This window comes from Uloborus diversus, chromosome 2, assembly GCF_026930045.1.
Source record: "Uloborus diversus isolate 005 chromosome 2, Udiv.v.3.1, whole genome shotgun sequence".
In the NCBI taxonomy this organism is placed as follows: domain Eukaryota; kingdom Metazoa; phylum Arthropoda; class Arachnida; order Araneae; family Uloboridae; genus Uloborus; species Uloborus diversus.
The window spans coordinates 80,652,464-80,680,043 of record NC_072732.1 but is presented as its reverse complement, the minus strand read 5'-3'; the positions used below and the strand labels follow the sequence as shown (position 1 = coordinate 80,680,043).

Genomic DNA, 27,580 nt, shown 5'->3' with positions numbered 1-27,580 from the left:
AAATGCCTGACCTTTTTTAGTCCATAAAAGTATTTTAAAACAAAGCTCAAAGACTAGAGATTTTGTTTGTTTTTTATGATTAAAAAAAATCAACTTTCATAAAATAAAATTAAAAAAAAAAAAATCAGCTTTCCAAAAAAAAAAATGCATATTGAAAAATTGAAATGTAAAGTTTGAATTTCGCTCTTTGGGTCTAACTTTATTAAAGAATTTAAGATCACAGATGAATTGTATGCAAAGTGCTACTCTACACATGGTAGAACATTTAAAACTATGAAAATAGCGACATATAAATTCAGACATGGTATACTGTGTCAATTTTAGCAAGAGAGTCACTAACAATAAAATTTCACTCACATTTTCCCAACCAGGAATGTTGTGCCACTGTTGCCACATAGTCATGAGTTCATCAAACCATAGTCTAATAAGAAAGAAGAATAATTTGGCTAACTAAACAAAACATCTTTTATAAGATTGTCAAAAAAGATATCCATAGGTAGAGAATTCCATAGATAATTTAATTATAAATTCACAACTATATAATACATTATTTCTTAAAATTAAGTATTAAATATTAAACTCCGTTTCACTTTAATTAACAATTTGCTATGATTTATAATTTAAGTACAAAATTATTCACCTAATATAGTCAAACTATATGAAAGACAGAAAACTAAAATGAGAACTTGTGTCTTTATTAGGGATGATAAGTTAAAAAAAAAAAAAAAAAAAAAAAAAACTCACTAGGCCACATTATTACTTATAATACTATTAACAAATGATAAAAATGACTTTAGGATAAATGTAAAATGATTAACACTAGAATTACGAGGGGTCCATAAAAGGATCGTTGGCAAAAATTAATTAAAATAGATTAGTACATTGTGTGTAAAAAATTATCAATATGTTAAATGGGATTTAATCCCTTACTTGTGCAAATGTTACGATTCATGTCAGAAAACCTTCAAACCATTATAAAGTGCAAAAACAAATTAGTTACCATAATGGAAATTCATTTTCCAATTAGGAGATCAATTATATAAAGCCATTAATTAAACTTTATACAAGATAGGAACACAATTTTACCATGAAAGAAATACAACCTTCCATTTGGCGACAATTATTTAACAAGTATTCGATTGGGAAGAAAAAACGCATTAAATTCTAGATTTTTACTTTTTGCATTGATTTTTTAATTCTATTTTTTATAGTGGAGATCGATGTTCCCATCTATTGATTGATGAACTATATTTGGCTGATCACTGGTGATTTTTTTTTTCGGAGTGGCAGTTCACGTCCGAAGCAATATCAAATGCGCACACATGTTGAATATCACCGTCTTTCGTAGGAGATATTAGGCTGGGCTAATTAAGTAAATTTCGGCAAGGGAAAACATCATTGAGTCTTGGTTCAATGTGTTCCAATCAAATTAACGTCTGGTAAGGTGGTATCAGTTCACAGGTCTTGAATATATATAGAGTTTCATATCGCAAATCTCACACTTTGAAGCTGTATAAAGTTCAACAAAGCTCTTCACAAAAAAAAAATGGATGATGGATGGCTTTATTGTAATTCAAATGGATCCGTTTTTTACATGATTCCTTTTTCATACAAATATGTATCTTGATTAAAATATCATTAAAGTAATTCGTTTTAAAAACTATTTCCGTTTTTTCTTTTCCTTTTTGCCCGACCCCTATTCCTAATAGGGAATCTTGAACACTTATTCTTTCAACATCTTCCTCACTTGCCGGCACGCTAACTGAAAATCTTAGCAATACATCATCATTTTGGAAAAGAAAATGGCAAGTAACGCTAGCGTTTTCTTGAATTGGATTGGTTCAATTCATATGTGCCAGGTCGAAAGCACCGCCTTCGCATTTAACTTCGATTACACCAGCGTTACATTCAGTTTAGTGCTGCCATCTGTTCATGCAAATGAGAAACTTCTATTTCACACAAGTGTTAAAGTCTTGACTTTAACAGGGTCATTTTGACCCCAAGCAAACTTTTTTTGGTAACTGCTCCTCTTTTTTTTTCTTAATAAATAGCTTAATCCTTCCTTGACTTCCTAAATCATCGTGCTGTGTAATAATTAAGAGTTTAAGAAAATTGTATTTTCTTCTAAAAACACAAACTTAAGAAGTATTTGCAGGTGTCATTCTGACCACTTTGAGGGAAAATTCATTTACTGATGCTGAAATAGAGTCACAACATAAAAGTTCTTTATATTTAAAAAAACTAACAATAAAAAACATGAAAATTTTTGATTTTGACAAGAAAATGCTAAATAGCCGATTTTTGCATTTCCAAAGAGTCATCACTTTTCTTACCACGTTATTGAAGTACTTTCAGAAAAACAAAGCACAAACAATTTTTTTTTTTCAGACAATGGTATGAAAAATCAAAATTTAGAAAAACGAAAATAAAATAAATACAATTAAATGCATATTTGTTACATCAATGAAGTAATAAAATTTATAAAATTTTCTCAGCATAATTCCCACTGCAAATTATATCGCACAAAGTTAAATTTATTTCCAAATACAAAATTATTTAAGTATTTCCAAAAAACCTCTATTAACATCACTTAAAAATTGCAAAATAAACATTTTAGAACATTTAGAGTATTTTTTACAAAACAAAATCTAAAATTAATTTTAAATAAATACAGCATAATAAACTTTGGAAGCAAAAAAGTTTAATAATATGTAAATTTTATTTAGAAAGTAAACACATTTTCTTTTCTTTTTGAAAACCAAACAATAAGTAAAACAGAAGTGGTTACCCTAATGAATTTTTTAAAATTTAATATTTTAGGAACTTATGTGGAACGCATGAAAATTAAGTAGAGATTTTGATACTTTTAAATAACCAAGATTTGGGGGGGGGGGGGGAATCTCAAATGATTCTTCATTAAAAAGATAATTTAATGGACACATATGACTTTGTTAAAATTTTTCAGGTCTTTTTTCCTGATACTCCCCGATTCTTACGAGCAGGGTTTCCGTTACAGGAAAAAATGTAGGTGAGAAAATCTTACCCTTTCTGTTGAAATTAGAGAGTTTTTTTTTTTTTTTTTTAAATCTCATCATTCAATTAAATAGACATGACAAATTGCTAGAAAGTCCCGCATTGAAATATTTTCTAAGTGAGATTGCTTTTCAAGAGCACGAATCTTATGGTCTCGCACTTTATCTGGAACCCAGATTATGAGCTTTATTACATATGATTCGTCCGTTGACATACTCTCTTAAGATTCACACCAGTCAGATTTGCTTGAACATTGTTTGTTAAATAAACTAATGTTTAAAGTAGTTGCCATTAATCGCTACAACTACCATCTTTTTGCATTACACTACTCACTACACTACTTTTCTTAAATTAGCGCACTACACTACAAACTACGCAAAAAAGTAGTGACTACAGTAGTTTTGCTATTGTAGCCCACAAAAGTGCACCACCTTTAACGAAATTTTTTTAATCAATCATTTTCCTGCAATATTTCTGAATAATAGTAAAAGTAAAACACACAGACACTTTTTTTTAAACTTCAGTTTTTTCTGAGCATTGGGAAACTTTAGAAAACATATGAATATCTTTCTTATTTCAAAATTACTTACAAAAAAGGAAAGAAATTTTGGACAAAAAACTAAAAGATACGTACCTAAAACCTTTATCATGCTCAGAGGGTGGCAAAGTGGTGCATAAAAGGGATTCAAAATAATTTACTACTCTGGCAAATCCACTATCAAATGGACACATATATGGTCTAAATTCATCAAGAATTTCTTGGGTTGAATCCACAGAAAAATATCTATAAAATATTTTACACTTTATGCACAGAATACATATACTCGTATTTTAATTTTCTAAAAAAGGACAAAAAAAAAGAGAACATTTTCAAGAAATTTAAAAATAATTTGATTCATAGTACAAAAAAAGGTAGAAAATTTATAATAGTTTTAAAATGATAAATATTAAAACACAATTAAAAAGTAATCAAGAGTTTTGTGAATAACCTGAGGATAACTAAACATTAATGAAAGAATGAAGAACCTATGACATATTCAAGGATGGATCCAGAAAATTTTCAAGGAGAAAATTTTTTTCCCTTTCTCTCTCATTATCTTGAAGATTTACACCTGCTTTAGGGGGGCGGAGTGATGCCGCATCATTTTTATTTTAAACAACTAAAATATTGAGATTTGGCCAAGGTGGTTCCCGAACTTATTATTTTCATTTTCAATTGATGGAATATTTTTAAAATTGCGTTTTAAAAAATCAATTTTATAATAATTCTCGTAGAATGTATAGAAACGCACTCCCTCTAACATCATTGAAAGCTGCCTAAAATTGCGTTTTTTTGGAATTCAGTTCCGAAAAATTACCGGAGGAAAGTCGGGGAACCCATTCCTGCCTACACATAAGATGTCTACAATCGCATCTTTCAGGCTTACATTTCGAGAAATGCCCAGGGGAAGGCCTCCAAACTCCTCCTCCTAAAACCAATAAAGATTGTCTAAAATTGCATTTTCAGAACTTCAATTCCCAAAAGTTTCTGAGAGGGAGATTCGAACCAGATTCCTTTTTTAAACATAAAATCAAAGATGATCTATACTTTTGTTTTAGGACCTCAATTCGGAAAAACATTGACGGTGAAAGGTCCCTCGAGGGAGGGGAGATTTCCCCCATTGCCCCTCCCTTGTATCCGTCCTTGGACATATTTGACAACATTTAAATATGTAACATAGTTTATTACAGAGTGAAATTCTGTAAACTTTTTGTAAAAATTAATATAAACACATATGTTGTATTAAGCAGTTGCATTGCACTGCTTATATAATCTTTTTGCAAAAACAAACCACAACCTTTTTTCAAACAGTCGCATTGCAGATATGCTGTGTGTGTTTTTTTTTTTTTTTTTTACTCTGTACAAATGTTTGGTGGTTGCAAGGTCAAAAATTTAGGTAGTGCATGAGTTTGGCGGCCCCTCAATTTGAAACTCATTTTAACAAGAGAGAGAGGGAAAGATTTGAGCTTCTGGTTTTGAAGGGTGGTGTCATTACAAGATTGAAGCGTTAGCAAAATATAACTTTATCACCTTATCATAAGTGTAATAATCTTTCAGATGTAAGGAGTTTGGGGGGTCTCTTAAACGAAAAAAAATTTCCAAAATTGTAGTTTAATCAAGACCGGTTTAAGCAATAGTCAGTAGTGTTGGGGGGGGGGGGGGAGTTGAAAGGCCAACACCCAATAATGTTTCAAAATTGAACTTTTAAAAACATGGGTGCAGATTATCTTTGATTATGATAGTACGCTTGAATTTGTCTTTAACAGCTCGATTGTGGATGAGATCCCTACCACCCTACCAGTAAATATTGTGCTGGATGGTTCTCGGAAGTTGGTGTTGGTGCACGGTTCTGTAGTTGTTTTCCCATCTACTTGTGAGACGCTACTACAAGAATTGGACGATCTTACTTACTGATGATGTCCGGTGTTGAAAACCAGTTGATTCTCCTAAAATTGTGTTAAGTTTTGTTTAAGTGAACCTCCAAAGATCTAGGATGCTACCCGAAGGTGTTCTTTCTAATGTTAGGAATGATTCTAATGGAAGATGTTTTGGTTGCTGGTAAGACCAATGCAAAACTCTCCTGTTTTGAATTGAAGTTAAATTTCAAATATTTTAATAATGTTCACATATAGTTATTGTTTAAACAAATCTCATTGATTTGTTAAATATGATTCACCTTTTATTTTCTCCAGGCAGGCCACAACCTCAAATGGTTGGCTACTTGTTACCCAACTTCGACATAGCTTCAGATCTTCAATAACTTTCAAGGCAACATTATCCATAAATGGCAACCAGCCCCGCGACCCACCAGCCCTTTGGGCAATCACCTGACTGCCCGATTGCGTAGTCTGGCCCTATCCCACGGCTACAAATATAAACTAAAAATTTTCAAACCAAAAAACAATTTTCCTTGATGCAAATATAAAAGCCAGTTAAGAAAATATAAACAGAGCTTTGTATGTATATGTATCTTTCCTTGTGTTTTAAGAAATAATTCAATTAATTTTCCAATAAAACATCAATCCCTTGTGCTGGAGTATAATAAGTACATACATAGATTATAGAAAATTGGTCCTCATACTTACAATCTACAAGATCGAATAAGAGATTTGAGATGGTATTCAATGTTTTCCTGGCAAATGGAAGAAAGGAAATCATAATTATTAACTTGGAAGGGAAAAGGAAATTAAAAATTTTAATGTCTGTTCATCAAATTGTATTGTTCCATTTGATTAGAATGTAGACAGACAGATAAAGAGAGATATCTATTTATATCAACTAAAGATATTTATAAAAACAGCTTACGGTGGCATGTAAATCATTTCATGAGCTTCGTTTGGTGAAAAAACAAACGTTCAAAGAGTTGATATAATGTACGCCATGGTAAAACCAAATCATCTCGAGACAGCAAATCAGATTTTCTGAAAATCAACAAAGCACTTATTAAAAATAAATTCAAAAGCAAATGATAAAAATACTTAAATGCAATAAAATGACTTAAATGTATTCTAAGCTTCCACCCCCCTCCTTGAACGACTAGTGCAGCCAGAAATATCTTCTGGCGTTTTTTTTTTTTTCAATTAAAAGTACCTTCTGGAGGGGATTTTTTTGATCAAAAATACCCTTTGAAGGGTATTTTTTGATCAAAACAGCCCTTTCATATGCATAAACTACCATATTAGAATTTGCATTTATGTTAAAACCAATGGCTCTGGAGGGTGTCCCCCCCCCCCCCCCTTTGCTGTGCCACTGCCTTGAACAAATGTTAAGGGCAAAAAAATACAAATATACAGGGTGTCCACCCAATTGGTGAACCAATAGCTAATTTCTAAATCGTTAGAGATGCGCATATAGTTCCAACTGAAGAAAATCTTTAAATTCTGTTAAAAATCAAAATTTGTGAAATTTTTGTCAAAAAAACAAATTTTGAAAAAATTACAAAATCTAACTTATTATACAGTTCCCCAGTCCTAGCAAATATCTTTAGCAAAATATTCTGGACACAATAACATTTAAAACTAAAAAAAAATCTCTCTTCTACGACCAAAATTAACCGAGTTATAAAGTTTTGAAAAATCATGGTTTTTGAAGATTTTATGACATCAGCGAGAGAGCTCTTAAGGGGAAATATGCAAATTGACAAGTGTGTTAATAGGTTTAAATGTATTTTGGGTTCTTGTCATCAAGAGGCAATATTTAATAGTTGAAAAGATTCTGCAAGTACTATTTTTAGCTCAAAGGTATACAGGCATCCCTCATATAACACGGTACTTCTACAGCACGGTCTCGATATTATACAGTACAAAATTTGAGATTATTATAACACGGTTTTGATACTACATGGTACAAAACTTTAATTCATAACTACACGGTTTTGATGTAACACGAATTTTAAAAGAAAGAATTCAATTTTTGTTCAATACACTGTTAAAAAATGTATTATAACAACTGTAATACGTTTTTACTTTGCTTTTCTGAAACTTTCATGAAAAATTGTATGTCTTGGGCTCAAAAGTTTGGTTTCGCCATACAACACTAACTTTCAACTTTTAAATACATACTTGATTTTTCTCATCAATGTTCTAAAAGCAAAAAGGTGAATATTATTTTTTTTCCAATGCATTGTAAGAAAATAACATTAGGATTAAAAATAAGCTACATTTGGCAAACGATAAATGAAACATGTAGTTGAAACAAAATATGAAATAAAATAAATAGAATGATTCTATTTATTTTATTTTACATTTTGTTTTGTTGTTGTTGCTCAGACAAACTTTATTGCAACAGAAAAGCGCAGATATTTTTTCTTATAGAATGCGTTTTGTTCTTAGTACAGAAAAGAAAAGTGGATTAAGTTTTTCCTTGTTGTGCAAAACAGATTTAAATTAAGTTATGTAAAATGATTAAGTTTTATTGTTTATAACAACTCTTATTTTTAAATTAGTGGGTCTTTGTATTTTCTAACTTGGTCTAACAAGACAAGCTATTATACAGCTTGAGGATTTTGTATTTTCCAGGGAGGAGGTTTTATTTCATTTGAAAAAGATTAAAGCAACTAAAGCTCCGGGACCAGATAATATTTATCCAAAAATTTTAGTTGAATGTGCAGAGGAATTAGTGGATGTTATTTTGAATATTTTCAATGCTTCTTATAACTCGGGGACGGTGCCAGAGGACTGGAAGCTGGCTAACATAACGCCACTCTTCAAGAAGGGGTCTAAAGGTATTGCTGGGAATTATAGACCTGTAAGTTTGACTTCGGTGATTTGTAAGATTTTCGAAACTTTGATCAAAATTAAGATCATGAAGTTCTTAGAGACAAATGGTCTGTTGACTAGTTTGCAGTATGGTTTCAGGAAAGGTAAATCCTGTACTACTAATTTATTGCATTTCTACGACAAGGTTACCTCAGCTTTAAATAACAAAAAATGTGTGGATGTTGTTTATATTGATTTTCAAAAAGCTTTTGACAAGGTACCGCATGTTGCTCTTCTCAGCAAGTTAGCTGACATTGGAATAGGAGGAAAAACTTTACTTTGGGTTAGAAATTGGCTTTCTGGTAGGAAGCAAAGAGTAGTTATGAGAGGAAATCATTCTAATTGGAGTGATGTTTTAAGTGGGGTTCCTCAGGGATCAGTTTTAGGGCCTCTTTTGTTTATTATATTTATGAATGACATCAATGAAAATATTTCTGGAAGCATGAATTGTTTTGCTGACGATGTAAAAGTTATGGGGATTTTCGAAAATGAAGAACAAGTAAAACAGCTGCAAGAGGATTTAGATCATATTACTAAGTGGGCAGATAAATGGGGTATGGCAGTTAATGTAGGGAAATGTCAAGTGCTACACTTTGGTCATGGAAATAAGCGTATGAAATATCATTTACAGGGTTCAGTCATAAATCAGGCAGAAAATGTTATGGATCTGGGTATCTTTATAAATCAGGACTTCAAGTTTAGTCAACAGTGCAGTATTGCTAGTAACAAAGCCAACAAAATGCTTGGGTTCATCAATAGATCTATTTCAAACAAATCTAAGAAAGTTCTTCTGCCTTTATATAGGAGTTTAGTAAGACCTCATTTGGAGTATGCTGTTCAGTTTTGGTCGCCTTATCTGAAGAAAGATATTTTTATATTGGAAAGGGTTCAAAGAAGGGTAACTAATTAGTAAGGGGACTCTCAGATTTAGATTATGATACCAGACTTAATAAGCTTAACATGTATAGCCTGGAGCAAAGGAGAGTCAGAGGGGACATGATTCAGTTATTTAAATTTATCAAAATGAAAGATGTAAATGGATTAAATTTTTGCGGGGAAAGCAGGACAAGGGGTCATTGTTTTAAGCTATTTAAATCTCAGGCTAACTTGGAAATCAGGAAAAACTACTACTTTAGCAGGGTCGTGGGCACTTGGAATAGCTTACCGGAAGAGGCGGTAATGAGCAAAGGAGTGGATAGCTTTAAGAGGGCCATTGATCTTCATTGGGGACTAATTAATTGACTAGGACCAGCCTAGCTGGGCCCAGAGCCTGTTGCTGGTCGTCACATTTGTATTTGTATTTGTATTTCTGGTTGCCAGTTTTCGTTTATATGTTCTGTTGAGCTGAAATTTCATCTATTATAAAATTTGCCCCTTATGAATTGGTTTTGATATAACACGGTATACATTCTTTGATTTACATTATTTCAAGGTCTCGTACAACACGGTTTCGATATAACACGATACACATTGACATGATTTTTGATACGTACATGATTAATTAGGTTAAAAAATGGGTTAAAAAATATTTATAAAAAAGTCTCCTATAACACAGTTTCGATACTAGACGGAACAAATTAACTGTGTTATCCGAGGAATACCTGTATTTATGATTAAAAGCTTTTTTTTTTTTTTTTGAGCAATCACAATTGCTTATTGTTTTCATTTGACTGTTGAATGATGTCTGTCAATATCATTAGACTCATGGATAGTATTACACTACTCTTAAGTCCTGTCACCAGAGTTTTTAAGCACTAACAACCAACATCACAAAAAAAATTGTCTGAAATTGGGGTCAGAATTTCAATGTAAAAACATTTCCAAGGAGAGAAGATTTTGAATGTGTCCTTTTCCTACCTCAAAGATGGTCCCTACAGTTTCATTTTAGAGCTTCAATTCTGAAAATGTGATCGGGGAGAGCTCTCAAACCTCCTTTTCCATGGCATCATATTTAAAATTGTCTAAAATCTTGTTTTTGTAGCTTCAGTATAAAGAAGTGCTTGAGAAAGAGATCACAAATCTGTCTCCTTAAGACTATCAAAGATGGCTAACAATCATGATTCAAAAGACTTCAGTTTAAAAAATATTCTGGATAAGAGCCTGCAAAATTCTATTCCACTGCCTAATATCATCAAAGATCATCACAAGCTGCATTTTCAGAATTAAAATTTTGCAAAATTTAGCTAAGGCTTAGAGCCCCTTAACACCTTATTTATGAAAGAAAATTAAACCGCTTAATCAAATGACGAGTATGTCACTTATTTATCTTCAAACTGTACTTACATTTTTAATTTTTGTAATGATCTTTCTCTTTGCTTATTTCATCACATTTGATACGAAAACTGGTAAAATGAAGTGCCATCTTGATATTTCATATTTTCTTACAAGGAAAAAAAGTACCATTGAGGATCTAAATGACTGTTAGAAATAGTTATTGAGTCCACAAACGAATCAATCGGTGAACAATTTGAGTAAAACCAAAAAAACTGGTAAAAATTCTTTTTTGTCCCATTCTTTATACTTGAAACACTTCTAATTCAAACTCCTTTAATCACAATTTAAAAGATTAGACGTACCTCATTTCTATATACAATGGCTCCCAAAAGTCTCCGTACACCTACTATTTTCAACAAAATAGGCCCCCAATCCATTGGTTAGAATTAATATTTCGGAATAGGTATTTAATTATAAGATCCATGACAAATCTATATATACATAAATGGATGTCGGTAAATTTGTTCCCTAAGGTCTAAAAAATTACCTGGCAGATTTGGCTGAAACTTTCACCGTTTGTTCTTTTTGGTACTGAGGAGGTTTGTAGACCAGTTCGAAAAAATTCCGATTGATAGTTCCTGTTTTTTATATTCTAATTTGCCCAAATTTTCGCATATATGCCCCAATATGACGGTGAAAAAATACATGCACATATGAAAATTATGTGTCCATCGAATGCCGCTTATTTTTCTGCTGAAGATGGCATCTGTAAGAAAGTTCTAAGTTGTATGAAAAATGAGTTATGAGTTTTTTTGTTCCATGTTCGAAGGCTTTCCTCAACCCAATTTATTATTTAGTGTATCATCTCAACTCCTAGTTCATAGTTAGAATTGTTGAATGCTTTTGTGTTTCGTCTGACTGTTTGAGGCTTTTCTCAAGTCAAATCTTAAAGGAACGTTTTTCCCCCTCAAGATTGGCTAATAATAACTAGATTTGGTTTTAATTAATGGTTTTTTTAATTATTATTTGTGTTGATTGGATTTTTTAATCATTATACAATCTAACAGCAGAAACCTTGCCAAAATTTATGCAGAAAGATTTCAGTAGTGGATGCATTTGGCAGTTTTTTCAACTGTCGCGGTTTTTCAAGTCAAAGACTACGTAATAATGTTTGTCAGCTTTCACCATGTAAACAAAATATCGCCATCAAAGAATCTTTAAAAACTTTTTTTACTGAAAAATAATCTAGAAACTAAATTAGGCAAATCCATAAACAGCACAAAAACTTCCATTAATGTGACTTTGTGCACAAATTCAAACCATCGCCAAATTTTACTACTTTTTTGGAAACATTTTGGATGAAATTGTTTAGCGCCATTTTATGAAGACCAAAAGTATCTTAGCATATGACGACCATATCTCTTTAACAAAAATTAGTAACATACCGTTTTACAAAGTAAGGAGGGGGAGCATTATCAAGTTATCCCAAAACGAATCCCGCAAATTCGGTAACATTTTAAATCGCACCAAGAACCCACAGTAATTGAAAATTTCCAAAATAACTAAAGCAAGTTTAAGAGGATCACGGGCGCACGGCTACATTTTTTAAACAGTTCGTTCTTCAATAGACATACAGAGACGGTAAGACTCCATGTAAAAAAAAAGAAAGTATAACTGATAAATCTTTTTAAACATGTGAAGTTTAATTTCATATTTCGGAAAATCTTCAAATTTATATACGCTTAAATTTTGTGTCGTTTCTAAATGAATACTATTTTGCTCTTTTTACTTACTGCTACTTTAGTTTTATGAGTAAGGAAGAAGCTAGATTTTAAATCACGTCAAAAAGGTGTGTTTTAAGTTCTTTCACTTAAAACAGAAAACAAATGCAAGTAACAATTGTTTCTCATAATTATTGCTAACCCAGGCAACGCCGGGTATTTTTGCTAGTTTTTAACAAAACTGCATGAAAAGTTTTTAAAAAATATTAAAACTTAATTTTTTAAAAATCAAAAACCAAAAAGTGCTGGAAATTTTATCTCACAAAAGTCTTGTACACTTTATAAAATGTCTATAGATTATTGAATAATTTAACTTTTGATTAAGTTATTAATTGGTAGAATATCATACAGTATTCATAACACTTTTTAAACGTCTTGCGTAATTTTCTGAGTAAGTGTTCAACCCCATTTTGAGTCTTACTATTTTCATTTTAAAGCCGTATTTTCGTAATCTAGTCTCCAGATATCTTTAAATATGTTACATTAAGTTAAAAACTGGAGATTGAGGGGGTATTTTCTAAATTTTCGAGGCACTAGAAGCAAACGTTGAAAACCGTGTGCTTCTTATCGTTATCTTGATAAAAAACAAAGTTGTTTCCAATAACCAAATTTTTGGCTAAGAGTTCAAAATTGGTTTTTAAAATATTTAAAGGAACAGCATGATTCATTATTTCATCAAAAAATTACAAACTACCAAGTCCTGATGCTGATAAGCACCCTCACACTAGAACACCTCCACCGTCCTGATAAACCGATCCAAATAAGTTCTTAAGATTAAGTTCCTAATTTTTTCTTCTACTTACAGTTATATAACAATTTAACCAAAAATGTTGAATTATTTTTTATCTGTATGTAAGACGTGATTCTAAAACGTTTTTAGCTTATTTATCATTGATTTTGCGACGAAAAGCGTAAGCTTTTTGATTTTCGCATGACCAAGAAAATTTCTGCGGGAAGAGGTCTCATTTAATCCAGCTAATCAGAGAACTTAGGTGAAAATTAAATGTAAAATGTTTCATTTAACTCTGCAGAAAATTTTACAGCACTCAAATGTGTATTTTTCATAAATTTTAACTTTAAATCTCCAATCACGTTTTGTCGACTTTGCGGGTTGACTTTTTCTTACTTTATTTTCGGTCAGATTCCTTTCTTTAAAGCATTTTATCAAGCACTTTACTATACAAACAAATAAATTAACTAATTTAGAGACATTTCAAACCAATTTACCACTACTGTGGGAAAAAAAATCAAATTTTGAATGATGTTTGCGGTTTTTTTTACGAATACCAGCCATTTTACAGTAATAAGCACAATATTAAGGAATAAATAAACAAAAAATTAAAGCCAAATGACATATAAGGGTCAACACAATGCAAAAATATTAATAAATTGGCATATGATAATTTTAATCATGAATTTATTCGAAAAGATTTGAGTGTATGATGACTTTTGTGGCATGTTTTTTCTCTGTCTCTTCGTTTTCTGACCCATTTCGAAAAGAAGATCCATCAATATTTTGAAAATACCAATGGGTTGTATTTAGAATGACATAGGAATGATGTAAAAAAAAATTGGATTTCATATTCAAATTCAGTTTCGAGTTATTTTGGTTTTACTAAAACATTTCAAAGTGTATGAACACTTTTGGGAGTCACTGTATGTGCATATATATATTTTTTGTTTTATTTTAATTTGTCACTTGTCCATATAATGCGCATTAGCCATTCGCTCCCCGAAAATACTTGTCTATACCCCCCCCCCCCCAATTGACATGTGCCTTTTTCAGGACCCAGTCCAACCCTATCTACATGTTGCCAACCATGGACTTTATGAATTGTTTAATGTGTTGAATACATTTCTATAATTGAATTTTAAAATGTGTAACGGATGTTACATTCAAGCTGAAACATCTGTTACAAACTTATGTAACATCCATTACATGCCTGTTTCTGCATGGTTTTTATTATAATCATATAAATTTTGGGAACTATTGTTTCTTTACGCTTACCTTAAAATAAAGAAATTAATTCAGAACAAAACTTTTTAAAAAATGTTTTACAATGTGAGGAGAATTTATTTACCTTTTTGTAACGGACGTTACTTATAATACATGATGTTGTAATCCTGCCCCTAATTATACTAATTATGTTTGAAACAAGCCAAAACATGGTTTTATTTTGCTTTTATAGTTTTTATATCAATATTAAATTTACTCCACTTAAATTTACTAAGCATAATTTGCATTAGTAATAAGGTACAAAAATGATCATTTTACTTGCTAAAAAACACAAAAATTAGACATCTTACCATCTCTTCCTCCACTAAATAAACTTAATATGATAAAAAAATAATAGTTTAAAAAACTAAAAAAACACGCTTTAGTAGAAAAATGAACTAAAAAGTTAAAAATAATCTTTGGATGATGAGTATATAAAATAATTGACCAAACACTTAATTTTACTGTAATAAAAAAAAGCGTAAGGGGCTTCTTATCAGTTGTCTTAAATTTCTTCCACTTGTTATTCATAAAAATGTAAATAGGTAGCCCCCCCCCCCCCCCCCCACGTTTTTTTTACTACAGTAAAATTAATTGTTTCGTCAATCACTTTATATACTTGTCATCCAAAGATTACTTTTTAGTTCACTTTGCTATAAAAGCGTGTGTTTAGTTTTTTAAACTATTTTTTTTTTCAAATAAGAGACTTAGATACTAAATATTGTAACTTTTAAATGAAATCTTTGTGTGTGTGTGTGTTCAATTTTTATAATGGAATGCACCTTAGCATTCTATTGCATTATTTACATCAGACATTTTGAATGCTTTCTGGTAAATTCATGTGCAAACATTGTTACACTCCGCAGCTCTGATTTGTACGTTGTAAGTAATTCTAATAAGCCACTGGCTATTTGTCCAAAGGAAAGTTGGACCCACAAACATACAAGTTAAGCTAATAAAACTGTGTTACCTAGAATAAACTAATAACTTATTGTTAATAAATTAATTTGATAATATAATATTGCATTGTCTGCAATCCAAATTTTAAAAGAATTCGATCACAAAAAGTGGACGAAAATTAAGTTGCAAGATTATAAATTTAATTTTGGTGTAGATGGGATTGAAGCACACGCTCAATGATTCCTAGAGATGGACGTCAGCAAAACCAGCGCCTCAGACCACTTGGCCAAGAACGCTCATTAAGTGGTTGAATGTACTAACAGTAATAAGCCACTAGCTCTTAGTCCAAAGGAGAGTTACTCACAAACATACAAGTGAAGCTAACAAAAGCATGTTAAAAAGCAACACTAGATTCTTGTTCTAGTGGTTATAAGCTTTCCAATGATATATAACTCTTAGGGATTTGTTTTAATTGATTTTCTGACCAATTGGTTTCACGTTAGCTGGAACTCACCAAAAGGCTAAAAAATTTTATACACAACTCCACTGCAGTTAATTTATTATAAAGTAGCATATTTGTAATAGTATACCTTGATTTTATTATAAAATTCAACATACTTTATTACATTACTTGTGTTGTGTTTATGTGTATAATTATGCATTTATTTTTGTTATTATACTATCTTATATTATAAACTAGCCCTTAACATTAAGTTCTTTTCTGAATGGTGGGAGCTAGTCAGGCTATTGTTATAGCCCTTACAAAAATGGCTGATAGAGCTTAATAGAATTCCATAGAAAATTACATAGAAAGCTGTAAGAAAGTTCCTATAGAAATTATTTCTATATAATTCTATAGATATCCATATAGAACTTGATAGTGAAGTTTCTATAGAGAATTTCTTCCATAAAGTTCTATAGAAACTGCTATAGAATTTGAGCATAAGGTTTTTATAGATAATAAATTCTATAAAATTCTATAGAATTTGATCAGAAAACTTCCCTTACTGTAGAATTTTGTAAAAAGTTGAGAATTCGTTCATTTTGTTTTCAGTTATAGTTTTCATTAGTGTTTATATAATACTTCTAGTTTGGAAAGGCTAAAAAAGCCCTAATTAATTAGGAAGTTTAATCCCTAAAATGAAATAGTTTAATTCCTAATTAATCTATTTAATTTTAAGAATAATTGTTTTAACAATTAATTATTTGTTAATGTCATGTTTTTCATTACAATAGCGGATTGTATTATGGTCTTTAATAATAATACTGTTGCATTTTGTCACAGTTCGATGAAAAAAATCAAACTTAATTAAATAAAAAAATATACTCATAAAAGATTAAAAATTATTTATTATTTACAATATTTAAGTTATTTTACAGTAATAATAATAATTCGTAAAAATTCTTGTCATTGTTTAGTAAATAAAATAACCAAAATTCCAAGATGCAACTCCGTATTTTGTCGCGAGAGTTTGCCAGCAGTATTTCTCTCAATCTCTTCGCGCATGCGCCAGTCTGTTTTCCCTTTTCTGTCCCGAACGGCGATTGCGTCCATCTCGCACGTGCGATCCTCTAAGCGTTGCAATGAAAATAGCTGAATCTTGCCCAATTCGTTAAAAAGTATGTATTATTTTTGTGTTGTTTTGGTATATTTATATTTTTATTGTTATATTAAACAAATTGAGAATGAAAAAATTTATAAATAGTAGTTATAAAACAAAACCTGAATTTTAAATCCAGAACGAACTTCATTATGCATCGGAAATAGCATTTGATTTTACTAAATAAATAAAGCTCATGAATGAGTAATGACATTAATTTACTAGTGATTTTTGCATCATAAATTTATATGTAAGTAAAACTAACCAAAAGTTTGGAAGTGTTAACATTGTTTTTTATACTGATAGGGGTTCTAATATTTAATTAGCACTCCCAAATGGTACCACTGTCCAGTGTTATGAAGTGTCTTTATCTAACAATAATGTGTAATCGTTGCAATAAATTGCTGCACCTAATAATTTTAGGCATAATTTGGTTTTGTCAAACGAATATTAATTATGTAAAGCATTGTCATTGTGTTTTATGAGACTCTTAATAGGATCTAGAGGCTGTATAGGAAGATCTATATAGGCTCTATAAAAAGATCTATAGAGACTTAGAAATACCTGTACAGAGTTTTCCCAATTTTCTATAGGATTCTATTAAAATAACTTCATAGAATTCTATAAGAAGTATATAGAATTCTGCAAAACTAATTTTATAGAAACCTATAGAATTTTTCACTATAGAATTCTATAGAAAACAACCTATAGAAAATTGGGCCATAATTCTATAAGACTCTATATAGGTATTTAAGAAATAAAGAAAGAATTTTTTTATAGAATTCTATAAACCATTTCATAAGGGAGACTTTACCTACTCTATCAGGGATTTTCAAATAGACAGGGCAAAATTTTTCTGTTTGTAATTCCTTTCTCTTTTATTTTATATGTGAAATGCATAGTTGTAAAAAATATTACCCTGATTGAAATAAAATGAATTGAAAAAAGTGCTCTTCCCCCTAGTAGCGCAACTTCAAATTTTTGGCCCCACCGCAAAATCCGATTTTGGGCCCCCTATTAAAAATTGTATTAATGTAATTTGCAGAGCATTTTTTTTAATTTTGTCAGTATCTTTTTTTTCAAACACGCACACACACACACACATATATATATAGAGAGAGAGAGAGAGAGAGAAAGCGGGGGAGGGAGGATTGAGATTTTAGTTTAGAAAGGAATCATTAGCTACAGAAATCCGGTTAACTCGTTGGAATGAGGAGAAAAAGAATTACCAATATGAATTTAATTGTAAGTATAACATTTGTACAGAAATAAGAGTTCAGAGTTCCTAAAGTTCTACTGAAGTTCCAGTTTGAAAAACGGAATTTCAGACTACACTGGTGTGCAAAAATTAAGGACGAGACGGTTTTTTCAACAGAACTTCGTACAAAAGCTATCCAAATCAACACATTTAATACCGTAAGATCCCCAATACGTAAGGACATGTGTAATGTAAGCAACACTTACTAAAAGAGAAATCAGAGGGATAAAAAGAAGATTTATTGAAAAAGTAGCATGGAGCGCAATGCGACTGAAGGCCGAAACATCTTTGCGATGGGTGTCCAGCAAGAAACATCTGGTCTTTAGTAGGAGATATGATCTCCCCCGACTGCTAGGCAGGTTTCACAGCGTCTGCCCATGCTGAGAATGAGGGTGTCAATGAGTTGTTGAGGCATTGCTACCCATTCGTCTTGCAGCGCCAATCGAAGCTCCCGAATCGTTACTGGTGGTAAGGTACGAGCTGCCAAGCGTCTGCCTAGAAAATCCCATACATGCTCGATGGGATTGAGATCCGGAGATCGTGCCGGCCAATCCATACGTTCAATATCCTCACTCTCTAAGACCTGTTCGGCAGCTACTGTGCGATGACATGGTGCATTGTCGTCCATGAAAAGGAACTGCGGATCCATAGCGCCTCTAAAAAGACGCACATACGGAAGAAGAATTTCGTTACAATAGCGGGTCCCGTTGACTGAACCTGCGTCGAAAATGTGAAGGTCTGTACGACTACCAAGCATGATGCCTCTCCAAACGAGAACACCGCGACCTCCATGCCTGTCCCTTTCAATAATGTTCCAGGGATGATTGCGGCTTCCCCGCTCTCTCCAGATGAGTATGCGATGAGAATCGCTACTCAGACTGAATCTGCTCTCATCTGTAAGGAGCACTCGTCCCCATTCATTGTCTCTCCAATTCTGGTGTTCTCGGCACCACAGAGAACGCCTTCTCCGATGGGCCGGCGTTAGAGGTACACACCGTATAGGGCGTCGTGCAAACAGACCACCACCGTGCAGTCTTCTGGCCACGGTAAAACTCGATATCGGTCGTCCAGTCGCCTGTGTCGTGTGTCTAGCGATTTCTCCCGCTGTCTGCCGCCTGTTTCTTCTGGCCTGTAAGACAATATACCGGTCATATGCGGGTGTGATTCCTCGTGGACGACCACTACTGAACCCCCGGATAGCTATTCCTGTAGTTTGAAATTGTCTCCAAAGTCGTGAAATGATGCTGTGAGCAATTCCGAACTCTGCAGCCACACTTGTCACACTGCGGCCTTCCTCCAACTTCCCAATGATTCGACCTCGGGTAAAAGCATCCAGATGTCGTCTAACAGATTGATTACTTGCCATTTCTCACTGAGGCAGCAACTCGGTGTGATTTTAACTGCTATACGGCGTGCAATCTCTTTGCCAGAAACACTGATCCTACACCGACAACATGCTTTATACTACTCAGACACTCCCCCATTATATCTGCCTGCATATCTGCGCATTTGCTACTGTACATCACCTTACTTAATCTCCTGATTAGTCTTTCTTTCCGCTCTGCCTCTTCGTTCAGCTGATATGCTAATGTTTTGACTTCGTCCTTAATTTTTTCACACCAGTGTATATGTGGCAAAAGGAAGGTTCAGGGCACTTCGTCGTAATTTTTTTGAAATTTAAGTTTTAAAAACGAGATTGCAACCCATTTTTGGTGTCGCAATGGAAAAGGGTCACTGACTCTCTCCCACAAATATTTTGGTATGGGAGCTCGAAAAATGCAATTTTAAAAGACGACCTTCGATGATGTTGAAAAAACGGGTTTCGGCGGTTATCCCAGGAAATGTATCGAAATTGAACTTCTAAAAATGCAATAGGCCACCTTTGATGACGTTAGGTGAAAGGATATGGTTCAGAACTCTCACTCACAGTTTTTCGAATTTCCGAAATAGTGATTTTAAACGTTCGTCAGTGATGTTAGGAGGATGGAAAATTCGTTGGTCTTAACCGTAAATTTTTCGAAAGTTTTTACACACATGATTGAGAATCACCTTTGTGGGAAGGAGTCGGGGACTCTTCTGAAAATATCTCAATATTAAAGTTATAAAAACGTAATTTTAGACAAAATTCGTTAATGTTAACGAAAGGGGAGGGGGGCTCGTTGGCTCTCCCTCGGAAATTTTTTGAAGTGGAACTTTAAAAAACACAATTGCTGGCCAACTTTGATGACGTTACAACAAATGATTAAATTGGGGACTCTGCCCAGAATTTTTGAAATTGAAGTTCAAAAACGCATTTTTCGACGAATTTAGGTGATTAAGAAGAGAGCAAGTTTTGGGAACCTTCTTGGTAAATTTTTTGATGTTGAAGTTTTAAAAATGCGATTGTAAGGCATCTTTAAAGTGCATTTTTGGACTTCGATTTCGAAAAATTAAGGGGCAAAGTTTCGAACCCCCTTATTTCTTCTAACTTCATCGAAAGTGGTCCACAAAGGCATTTTTAAGATATTATGTAAACGCGAGCTGTTCAAAGATGAAACTTCCAGAAAATCCTTTTGATAATGAAGTTCCCTATATGCAATTTTAGATTATCTTCGGTAATTTTAAAAGGAACGAGAATTTCGGAGGCTCCCCCGAAAATCTTTCAAAATTGAACTTCTGAAACGTAGTTGTAGGCCACCTTTGATGACTAGACGGGAAAAGATGGGGTTCCAGAGTTATTCCGGCATTTTTTGAAAATTAAAGGTTTAAAATCTTAAATTTGGAAAAGGATGAGGTTCGGAACTTTGCCCCGGAATTTTTTGAATAGAAGTTCAAAAAAAAAAAAATTTTTTTAAAGATTTTTGGACAGATTAGGGAGAAGGAGGTTTTTCAGACTCTCTCCCCTCGAACACAATAGGCTGTCTTTGGTGAAGTAAAAAGAAATTATTTAGTTTTAGGATCCCTTCTTTCCCACCTTCTTGGCTAAAGCAATTTTTTTTATTTATTTTGAAAAAAAAATGTAAGAGGGCCTGTTTATTGAATAGGCCATCTAGGCCGTGGACTAGAGCCCTGCTATTTGGGGCCTCCAAAAAGCGAAAAGAATTTTAGCAAATGGCAAGAATTGTAATGTTTGGCTACAAAAGGGTGCCGCAAAGGTTTGGGCTTAAAATCTCTGATATTTTAATCCAATAGCCTCCAATACCCCAAGTCAATAAGTTCTGGGGCCCTAAAGCAGCCTAGAACCAACATAAGCATTCAAAACTAAGTTTAATAAGATTGAGTAAAAACAAAGTTCAAAAATTTTCGAACCCCTTCCGATTCCACCCCCCCCCCCCCTCCCGATCCAGATCCTCCCCAAAAACTTCTCTTGGCTGTCTTTTTCCGTGCTCCGGTACAGTCAGGACTTTTTTCCCTTTTCTTTCAGGAATTTTTTCCCTTCTTTCCGTGGCAGGTGACCTAAGGAGGGTATGATACTTTTTGCACCGTGCCGAGGTTTGTTTTTCGCACAGGGAAGTTGGTCCGTGAGCCCCCTTCTCTCTACTCACGGCCTGCGTACTGAAAAGGCCAAATAGGCCGTGACTTAGAGCCCCTTCTGTTCCGGGGCCTTGAATGGCGATAACTGTTTTAGCAAATAGCAAAAACTGTAATGTTTGCCATTTATGAGGACCCCGAAAAAGGGTTTGGCCTAAGGTCCCCGATATTTTATTTTGGTCAATAGGTTCTGGGGTTATAGAGGGTCCTAGAAACAATATAAAGTTTTAAACTAAGCTTGATTTTCGGAAAATTTAATGAAATTGAATGAAAACAAAACTCAAACATTTTCGGGCCCCTTCCTACTCCGGGCCCCACTGCGTTGCGGGGTCTTGCAGTACGTAGTTACACCACTGCTCCCCCCCCCCCTTTCCAGCAGAACACTTTTTTTCACTATGCCACTGGAACTTTAAAACCCCACAACCTAATGAAGAAGTCACAGTAAATTACTGGGGTGTCACAAAAGAAGCAAATTCTCTCTTTTTCACACTTGAATGATTGCATCATAATTCATTCCAGGCCTTAGTGATGTTTCTTAACATTAATCCAAAAATATAATAAACTATCAATTTTATTTCAACATATTTTTTTTCTTCTTGGTGTTCGGCTTTTGGCAGTCCCAACCATCTGCTAGATACTACCTATTTTCTCAGATCTTAGAAAACAAAAATGAAATTATTATATTCAGCAAATTACCTGGCTGGGCTGCTAATTCTGCATTAGCTACCAGTTTGTTTCGCACTCTTGGCTTCCTTAAAAAGGTTTTCCATCTCCAGCTCAGTCACTTTCCTATGCCGGGCTGATGAGTGCTAATAAGCACGAAACTGCAGTCCTCGGCTGGAAATGACTGAGCTGGCGGTGTGTTTCACGTATTTTCATGAAATTATTATGTTTTTAGATTTCTAAACATAAAAGGGGTCCTCAGCTTTACCCATGTTTAAGCTAACCACCATGAATTGAATATGAAATAAGTTGCATTGAAAACAATAAGTAATTACATAACATGCAAAATTAGATACATTTCAGGAAGGCAATATTGAAGAAAAAGATTAACACCAAATTTCAAAAATTTATAAATAAATTTGCTTACTTAAGAAGTAAATTTAGAATAACAGCTATATTATCCACAAAAGTAAGCTCCACATCAGGTATCAATAGAAGCTCAAATAAAACATTTATGAAAGAAATGTGATCTTCTTTTGAAAACTTTCTTCCATACAAAGAAATGTACCTGGACGAAAGGAAAATAGATTCTAAAATTACTTGAGACAAGAAAACTAGAATCAAAAGCTGTTTTAGCTACGGCTAGAAGATTAATTAATGCAACAATTAAATCAACATACAGAATAATAAACCGCCATAAAGCAGGGTTAGCAAAGTTTTGGACACTATGGTGAAAACCATGGTAAAAACCATGATTTTTACCGTCCTGTCCAAAACTCTTGTGTCCAAAACTATATTTTTAGAAAAATTGTATTCTGTGAGAAAACATCAAAAACAGAATAAAATGTATCAAAGTAATGTTTTATGTTGAACATTTATTCGATAAGCACATTCTTCAACTTATTTATGCAGCTGATTTTAATCTAGTTACATAGAAGTTGAATTCTTGATTAAAATTTCAATTTGTATGCATAAGTTGAATTTTTTTTTTTTTAAACTTAGTAGCCAAATTTCTTTATGTTTATGCATGTGTGTAAATGAAAGCAGGGTTAATAAGGTTTTACCATCCTGTTCAAAACCACTCTGTCCGAAAAAGAAAACTACTTCTTGAGAAACTATATTTTGTGAGAAAATATCAAAAACAGAACAAAATGTGTCAAAATTATTTTTTTGAATATTTAATATATTTATTCAATGCGAACATTCAAGTATAAATACAGTGAAGCACCGTTTCTATGTTTTTAATTTGGTCACTGCAGAGTTTAATACATAATATTAATGTATCCTGCAATACGTTTTTTTTTTATTTGTATGCTTTTTTCATACAGTCCCTTCAGAAACGTGTAAACAGTGCTTCACAATATATGTAACTCATTTATGCAACTGATTTTAATCCAGATACCTAGAAATTAAATTCTCATTAAAAATTTCAATTTGAATGCAGGACATTTATGCATGTGTGCAAAGAAAAAGTGTTCAAAATATAGTGTAATAATTGACTAAAATGCAATAAATTACAATTTTTTATAGTTACCGAGTGTATTCTATTAAAAATGTGAATTAAAAAAAGAATAGAACAAGTTTTATATACCATAAATGTTTAACCATCAATTTCTTGTTCTTAAATCTATGATTTAAAAAATAATTTTCATTAAAACATCATGTAAAACTTATTTGCAAAAGCAATTAAAAAAATTAATAACATTTCTTCGAGTTATAAATGGAACTGAAATTAGCTGTCTTGGTAGCATAGTGAATTTCCTTTCATAACTCGGAACTGATGTGATATACCCCACCCTTGGCGACTTTTTCCTGTTGGCGCCAAGAAAGCATCGCCAAGAAAACGATGTATGACGACATATGTCATACATCGTTCTTAGCGATGCTTTTTTAGCGCCAACAGGAAAAAATCAGATAAAAAAACATGATCAAAGCACTTCAGAACACAATATATATAAAAACAACATAAAAGCACAACAAAAAACATCACGAATATATGCTTCAAAAATGTACAGGGCCGGGGTTTTTGTAAACATATTAAAATACAATGAAATAAATTATTGCATTAATTACAAGTCGAAATTAATGCATTAATTTTTTTTTTCATCATTTCTCCGGGATACGAGCCCTCAGTCTCATAGTACTTTCGTAATGAGACCTCGGCTCGCCGGCCCTGCCTCGGTCTCATTACGAAAGTACTATGAGACCTCTGGCTCGCCAGGACCTCGCTCCGCTCGGTCCGTTATCCCTCCGACTGTTAATATACATTACAGTCGGAGTATGGTCACAGTTATGTATATTTTCATGGAGACACCCAAGGGTGGCTCCTTCCATTCAGTGTACAATAATGACACAGTTTTAAGTGTGAAATATGCACCATTATTGTGCAGATTTATTAATAAAATTCTTCATTTTTAAGAGTACAACCGAAAGAGCTTTCAATTGTTAACATAAAATTCAGTACCTAAAGGAGGCACGTTAATAGAATGTCTAAATAATTCGTGGCATCGATAAGAATTAACTTTTAGAACAAAATAACCGTACTATTTCTGTAAAATTAATTTACATACAGTAAAAATAAAGTTAAAAACTACAAGAACCCCTCAAGGATTTGTAAAAACAAAGAATTTTGGAAGTGAGAGGTTTTTTTTTGAATTCTAAAATAAAGAACTTACCTTTTTATATGGTATAAATATTCACACTCAGTCTAAAACAATACATCATATGACAATGGCACGTTACAGATACACACCACGTTGGAGTTAACTTTTAATTAACCTTCAAGTTTGAAGAAACTGGCATTTTCTAATGTTTTTACTTCAAAACACAACTACTGAATTTAAACTAACACAAAATAAGCATTCCTGTAAGGTATATTGCACGAAACAACACCACCACGTATCTCTCCTGCGTGAAACCCAAACAACCCAAGTAAACAAGTTTGAACAGATCTGTAAGATTACCTTCGGGTTGCTAAACACAGGTTAGTTTGGCCAGGGATGCCATGCATAAAAAATTATCGCCTCATTGGCGAGAAAAATATTTTAATTTTGTGCAAAAAAATCGAATGTCGCCAAATGGGGGGGTATATCACATCTGTACCCATAACTCTACCAATTGTTGCATAAGGAAGTTTTTATGTAATGTGAATTGTTTGAAGTAAAATATTTTTTAAATGAACATTTTGGAGAAAAACATCAAATACTCATTTATTAAACCTCATTAGTATCTATATTTATGCATTAAGAATAGTGCAGTAAATAAGAATTCATTAGATTACAACTCTTTAGCTTTAGCATACTTTTGGACAGTTTAAGACAATTTCGGAGCCAAGAGGTGAAAGTGTGCCCTTATGTCTACGTCAATGCTCCCTGCGAGAGCTCGTGGACATCGGCATGAGACAAATATTTTTAGCGATGTATTTTGTAGGTTGTTCTTGTTTAGCTCATTTTATTTTTAAAAATCAAGGTGTGTAAGAATGCATCCCTTGCACCCTCCTGGACATAAACATGATGAGATCAAAATTTTCTGTAATGTATTTTGTAGTTTTCAAAGCATTTTTCAGCTTGACCCTTTTTAAAGAATTAAAACTTTATTTTTAAACGTTAGGGGGTGAAAGTGCACCTTTGCACGACCTGCTGACAATCAAGGACATAAACAGGAGATTAATATTTTCCATGATGTACTTAGTGTTCAAGTATTATGGAGTATTATTTGGATTTATTCTCGTGCTTTGTTTAAAATCAATTTAACTTTTTCTTTCATTTTAAGTTATTAAAAAAAATTTAAATGTTAAAAAATATCAAATTAATATTTATTTCAATTTAAAATAAATGTTTTTTCAATAGCCAGGTGGTGAAAGTGCACCCCCTCGCACCCATATTTCAGCGTCCACCATACAGATTCTTTACCAGATTTCTAGAGTTATGAGACTGTAAATGACCAGATGTATAACTACATTTCATTGATTTGTTGTCATTTCCAAAACGTACCTCTAAATATTTCAAGTCTGCACTGCAAAATTTCTTTTTTTATATACACTTCATAAGCAATGTTTGAATTAAAAAATAAAAAAAAATCCTAGGTTAAGAATAGGGGCGCATAATTAAAGTCATAAGATGTTATAAATTGAAATGCAGACATAAACAGAACAGTGATTAGATGAACGAGGGAAAAAAACAGAAACGACATACATTCTGCACAGGTTTTGCCTTTTCTGTAACTGCATAATAAATTAAGAAACAAATTCCAATAGTGCAGGAAAAAGCACAAAACTTGCTCTTTTTTTTTTTTTTTTTCTACATATGTTAACTTGTATCAAATAAATTTGGAAATACTTCTCCAAATATTTCTAAGCAGAAAAACAACTTGGTAACTTACCTCAATAAATGCTTACACCAGAAAGAAATATCGTCCAAATTTTGACTTAAAACAGATTTCCCTAAATTAGTTTTGATTTCTGACAAATATATTTGCGATTCATTGTCTAATTTTTCTGTATATGGCAAAAGTTTATTGTAAATTAACTCCTTTTGAGGAACGAAGCCTAGTATATCAACTCTATCATCCATTTCGTATCAGACCAAATATGAGTTAAATGCTTTTGACATTCATTTATATAAACAACAGACTCAATAACAATGATTCAGGGATGCATGGGAGCATCCACATTGGTTGTTAGTTGTTAGTGTGACGTCAAAATTCACGCCGAGTTGAGAGTGCCAGATATGAGAAAGCAGTTTCGGATTCAATGGTTTTTATTAAACTACATTAAACGGATAGGCATAATTGGCCTGCTAGAAGTTTTGGATCTAAAGTCCCTTTTCTTTAATAAACATAGAAATAGTAGTTTATGTATCCCTCTCAATCAACACAATCTAGGAACATGTATTTAGAGCGGTGTTGATTCAGCTGATATAACAAACCAAAGTGCAACCATTCGCAACTCCAGCGCTCGAATACGCTACCTTGCGGAGATTTACAAGACTGCCGACAAAACTAAAACATTGCGTTCCATGTGTTCATTTTGGGCAAAACAAATTCGGAACTCCAGCGCTCGAATACGCTACCTTGCGGTGATTTACAAAACTGCAAATGAAACTAAAATATTGCCACGTTGCGTTCTACGTGTGTCTGTTGACGTAAACACAGGCAGTTTGTTCTGAGTATTTATTAACGCAATCGATGTGTCTTAGATTGCTTTCAGCTACAGAAATTAATTCGTCCCTTAGTAGTATTCTCGAGCTTCTCAAAATAATGTTAGTTTTCATTATTTCCTTCCAAAATATGAGTTGATTGAGAAATGGTGAAAACGAAAATTCTGGAT

General features: G+C 32.8%; 1 protein-coding gene across 1 annotated transcript in view; it reads right to left on the bottom strand.

Moving 5' to 3' along the window:
* The window catches only part of LOC129216377 (proteasome activator complex subunit 4-like), a 119,294-nt gene extending 92,431 nt beyond the window's left edge, over window positions 1–26,863 (bottom strand). The window contains 7 exon segments of the mRNA XM_054850592.1: window positions 358–421; window positions 3,668–3,817; window positions 6,160–6,206; window positions 6,324–6,339; window positions 6,424–6,495; window positions 22,682–22,822; window positions 26,635–26,863. Coding sequence (XP_054706567.1) covers window positions 358–421; window positions 3,668–3,817; window positions 6,160–6,206; window positions 6,324–6,339; window positions 6,424–6,495; window positions 22,682–22,822; window positions 26,635–26,825 — 681 coding nt within the window. The 5' untranslated portion in view covers window positions 26,826–26,863.
* Window positions 26,864–27,580: the final 717 nt, after the last annotated feature.